General features: G+C 54.4%; 1 protein-coding gene across 1 annotated transcript; it reads right to left on the bottom strand.

Annotated features, from left to right (window-relative positions):
• Window positions 1-707: 707 nt before the first annotated feature.
• On the bottom strand, window positions 708-2362 carry FIBRA_08063 (uncharacterized protein; the record flags this gene model as incomplete). Its single annotated transcript, XM_012329720.1, has 8 exons — window positions 708-1010; window positions 1086-1158; window positions 1236-1393; window positions 1482-1586; window positions 1645-1839; window positions 1893-1973; window positions 2027-2154; window positions 2227-2362. The coding sequence occupies 8 exons, from the start codon at window positions 2360-2362 to the stop codon at window positions 708-710; spliced, it is 1179 nt and encodes a 392-aa protein (XP_012185110.1).
• Window positions 2363-5351: the final 2989 nt, after the last annotated feature.

Genomic DNA, 5351 nt, shown 5'->3' with positions numbered 1-5351 from the left:
AGCGGCGATCCGCAACTTGTCATGGCGGGAGTCGGTCGGCATTGCATCTCATCTGCATGGAGGAATCAGTATTTACTTACATCTCGGTGGTCTCACGATCTATTCTGGTAGACGGCTGCGGTCGATCTTGCGGTATCTTCGAGTTCTTGGTATTGTAGTAATATTTCGGAATCATTGCTTCATTCGTCATCGTGCTCCTTCGTTTACGTTTTTTGTCGGTGCGAACATTCAAGGGGAGCTATACATGTCCTGCCCCATCTACGCACATATGATCTACCGAGTACTCCCCAGTCATCCTTTATACCCAGTGTGCATCCACCTCCAATGCGCACACCAATCTCATTGCTTGTATATACTTTGCTGGACACTGCTTCGAGCGACATGTGGTTTTCAACAAACAGATCTCACTTGCGCGACACACATTCTCAAATAATTATCAAGATAGGTCATCTACGCGTACAGGTATAGTAAGCAGTCTAGTCCACTAAGTATAGCATGGAATGTATGCCGGCACACTCAGGGCAGATCAACGCGCCAACCCGCCCGACTGCGCAAGAGAAAAAAAGGTCCGTACATTGCCGACGTGAAGTAATGAGAAAGGGATGTAAAATATCGTCGTGCATGAAGAAAAGTCCCATCGAGGTCCGTTCATACCAGATGACGAGCTTTTACGGCGCACTTGCCACCGCTCGGACTGGAGACACCGCTCAGAGCAGAGTCCACGCGAACAGCGCAGCAATGCTGGCAACCAATGCGCCCATGCCGGCCTCGCGGCTCATGATCGCACCAGAAGAACCAGTGGTCTTCGCGCCCGAAGAGCCGGAACTGCCCGAAGAGCCAGAACTAGAGCCACCACCGGTGGCCGCGGTGTTCGTTGGGTTCACGGAGGATGAGGAGCCAGAGGGTGTGACGACGGTACCGTTGGCGTTGAACGTCTTGATATAGTTAATCGCAAAGTACGCCTCAGAGAGGGCGGTCTGGTTGCCGCTGTTGATTACGTTTTGGAGGTACTGGGTGAGAGACACAGGTGAGTTAGTCATCCTATGCAAGCGGCGATGGTGGGCGCGCAATCAAAAATGACTTACGCAAGAGGATGCGTTGGCCGGGAGACCGCCATCGATGGGACACGTCTCGGGGTAGATCGACGTAAGGCCCGCCCTGTAATGTCACACAGCGGAGACGAACGCCGTCAGCGTGAAATTGGCGGCAACAACTGGATATGAAGCAACGCGCACCAATCACCACAGAGCGTAATGTCAAGCACGAGTTGTTGGGGCTCGAAGTATTGGGTGATGTCGCACGATGAGCTAGGGTAATACGCAGCGGGCGTGCCCCAGTCGGAGGTGTCGACGGATGTGTTCGCACTGGTGACAGAAGACGGGATCGAGGAGCGCTGTGGTGGCATGCGGTATGAAAGCGGTACAAAAAGAGTAGGACACTGAGTTCTAAAGTATCGCCAATGTGTACAGTGGACAACTGACCTGCCAGAACCAGATGGAGATACCAGAGTCTTCAAAGAGAGTCGCGTAGACACCTCCGCCCACAGAGGCGAACCCGGCGCCGTAGCTGTTCGCCTGGTTGATCGACTGCACAGGCGAAAGGGAGCGTCAGGACGCCATGCGCACTCAGATACAAGGGGCGTACGTAGGTGCACCCGGCGGCAGCTGAACAATCTGTGCTACCAATCGTGCCGGTGGCATTCGCGGTGCTTGTCGAGTTACACCCTGCAGTACTGTGGAGAGCCACCTGGTTGGCCGTCATGCCGTTGATGCCCTCGACGATGTCAATCTCGCCGCCTTCAGGCCACTTCGCGGCTTTGGTCCAGAATCCGGGCCACACCTGTGTCGTAGCTCAACATACGGGGAACGTCAGGAAGAGGAGGTTGGACGCACGGAACATCCGTACGGAAGGTGAGTTGCGTCGAAGAGGATGACGCTGCCGGCGGAGAAGTAGTCTTCCGTTGTAATACGGACCTGGGCGATCCGCTTCAAAAGCCGAACGGGATGATAACGAGGGAATCGCTCACGGAATTGCGCTTGTCGTTGTACGGCACGAGGGAGGTGTTGTCTACCTTGATGATGGCCTGTCCGCCGCTGGTGACATACGCGAGCTTGTCGCTCATCGCAGCGGTCTGGTTCACGTATTCGACATCACCTGTGCAAATGTGTATCAAACACACCTTCCATTAACACTCTCACTATTTATCATCCAGGGCGACCGACGCACCCTCAGTCGTGTTGTCGTAATTCCCGTAGAAGACCCAACCATTGAAGAAGTTAGATCCGGAATACTCTTTGACCAAGCTATATGAAGCAAGAACAGTGGGAGAAAAGAGTGCAACCGCGAGTAAGGATGACTTCATGGTAGAAGGAGAATTAGAGAATAGAGGTGGTGATAAACAGAAAGACGGAGAATGTTGCCGCTGAGGCGTCGACGGCCTTTATATCTAACTTTGACGGTTAGGCGCGTGCAAGTTAACGCGCTGGTTGCGAGGCTGTAATCGAGATTGATCTAGCCGAGGTTTAAGGCACTCTAGGGCGACAAGAGGGGACGACGACGGCGACTGAGTAGGGCGACGAGGAAGGGGACAGACAAGTTGATGTGGGCGGTGCAAATGCAGCAGGCGGTCAGAGAGTCATACATAAATAGTGCATGCCGCATTGCGGAACACGACTGGAGGCGCAGAAATAAACGCCATCCGATGATCCAACAGGCTGCTGCTGCGCATGATACCTCTCTCCTCCGAGTTCCTCCACACCCGCAGCCCTCACTTCCTTCCTCCCAAGTCGGGTCACGCAACATAGACCGTTGCACAGACAGACTTTACTCAGTGTTCGTGCGGTGTCGGAGGGGGACGACCAACTTGCATCATGAACATCATCTCAATAGCGGACAGATGCAGGCCGAGCAATAACCGATCCCAATTCTTCCTGATAGACTACTATCGCATGGCTCAGTAGCTGTGGGAACATTGGCCTCATGCCATCGGCATACTTAGGTGCAGGCCACAAGCGTCCAGAAGGCAAAGAACAGACTCCAGAAGAACACAAGAAGCCGAATTGCGAGTTCTGGAGTGGTGCACTTCCACAACTAGTCTGACGTATGTAGTAACTCACCGACACGCCGCTAACGTCCATCCCTGGACTTTACGCCGCCTAGCCATTATAGCGAATGTATGCTATGCAGCGCACGCGTCTCAACGGACTGCTGCTTTGAAATCGTAATGAAAGCAGCGACTTACCGCAAGTAAGTTGGGTGGCAATTTGAAACTTAGATTTTCAGCCTCATCAACAATCGCATGCTCTTTCGATAGCTGTAACCAATTCAAGCAATCATAGCCGCACAAACAAAGACTCCTCTTCAGTCTGCCTCGAGTAGTATGCTCAACGGTCGACTTGATGTGATCTGGCCATATACCCAGAATCTTCGGATGATTTGCCGCTGCCAGATTATTCTAGTTGAAAGCAAGCCTCAGACTAGAGATAGGATGCTGGGATGCACAAAAGGCTATTTGTCGTAGTGATCGAGAATATATTCAGCTTGGGAAAAGACTTGTTGATATGGTCCGTGCGGTGGCGCGATACTCGGAACATCTATTTGTCCTTGTTTTTATGATTCTCACGTGCGGCCTATATATCGGCCCTCGTGACCGGCGTCGTGACCTTGCTTTTCCCCCCCGTGATCAACTCGCTCTCCGCTGCGCTCATCGCGTCCGACGACGCCGACGGCCCCTCTCTCGCCGATAACGACACCGACCTCGTACGGTCTCATACCCACCCCAAGCCTTCATTGAGAGATCTTTCGCATCAAGACCCACTTCCGCCATCGCCGCCAGTTCGAGTTCGACGCCGACGATGGCCTCCGCCCCCCCTCCCCCGCATGATCCTTCTCTTGGCCACGTCCCATCCGGCGCCCCTCCACCTTCATCTGGCGCGCAGGGTCCGCCACAGCTCTCTGCTGACGTCTCTATTCCCCAGAACATACCTGGGTTGGGTCAGGACCAGGTTATGGCTATCTTGAGCAGGCTCCCCGGCTTTATGCAGCAGAGAGTGAGTTCATCATTCGCCTTGAGCTGTCCTCTGTACTTTATAGTGTCCTCCGCGCCGTGTGCGCCTGCGCGTCCGCGCGACCGACCCATGTATGCCCACACGTGATCGTGATCGTTGGCGACAGTCACGTTTGTATCCGCGTTCTCGGAATAGTGTGCGCGGCCGAGCATGCTTCATCTCGCTCGTGACTGTGCTCGCCCATCTGTCATGATCCTGGGTAGCTGCTGACTTTCGAGTTTGCAATATGCGCGGGGCTGCGACGGAATGGGGTCGTTTGGACTCCCTGTCCAATGCTGTTGGTGTTGACCTGTGATTAGGCAATGTACTACAGCACAAGTCCTAATGTCAGGCTTGTCATCTGTGCACACAGTCAAAGTGAACCAGATGCAGCACCTAGTAATTGTCAGTGAGCGATCGTATACCAATTGTTTGTCTTCCATGCTATCCCTTGCCGTTATGGTTGCCTCATTTCTTACTGACGAACTGACATTTTTGACAGGGCGATCAGAAAGACTCTGCTGCTGCTGAGGTACTCTCGAACCTCGCCGCCTCCCAGGGCTTTCCGCATCATATGCAACACCACCAGCCCCCTCCTCCATACCATCATCCCGTTCATTCTCATCAGCACCCTCACCCCCATCCTCATGGACAGATGCCGAGTGAGCCTGGTCCGTCGACTCATCCACGAGGCCCACCGGATTTGGGTCAACTCGCTAGTGCAGCATTGCAGAATCCGCCACCTGGTGCCCCGGGGGCACCCCCTGCTCCCATGCCTGTGCCCGCCACAGCGATCCGCCCGCATAGCCAAGAAGGCGACGGGCCGCTGACGGATGGAGAAGGTCCGTCTGCCAACGGGGTGCCTTCGGCAGACGACGAGGAAAAGGTGGGTCCCGTCAAGCCGACTTCAGGTGGACGGCGGGGCGGACGGAGCGCGACTATGTCCAATGATGAATGGACGAGACAACGGAAGGATAATCACGTGCGTTCTCTGCAATCGGCGTTTGATTTGTGTACTGACCGCCGACACAGAAAGAAGTTGAGCGTCGAAGACGAGGGAACATCAACGAGGGGATCAACGAGCTCGGGCGAATCGTACCCAACGGATCAGGAGAGAAAGCGAAGGGCGCGATCTTGTCTCGGGCCGTGCAATACATCCATCATCTGAAAGAGAACGAGGCGCGGAACATTGAAAAATGGACCCTTGAGAAGCTACTCATGGACCAGGCCATGGGTGACCTGCAAGCGCAGCTTGAAGAAGTGCGCCGCATGTGGGATGAGGAACGCGTCGCGCGCCAGCGAGCG

Source organism: Fibroporia radiculosa (assembly GCF_000313525.1).
Source record: "Fibroporia radiculosa TFFH 294 genomic supercontigs, scaffold25044, whole genome shotgun sequence".
Lineage (NCBI taxonomy): Eukaryota > Fungi > Basidiomycota > Agaricomycetes > Polyporales > Fibroporiaceae > Fibroporia > Fibroporia radiculosa.
The sequence above is the reverse complement of the archived record's forward strand: the minus strand, read 5'-3'. Positions and strand labels throughout refer to the sequence as shown.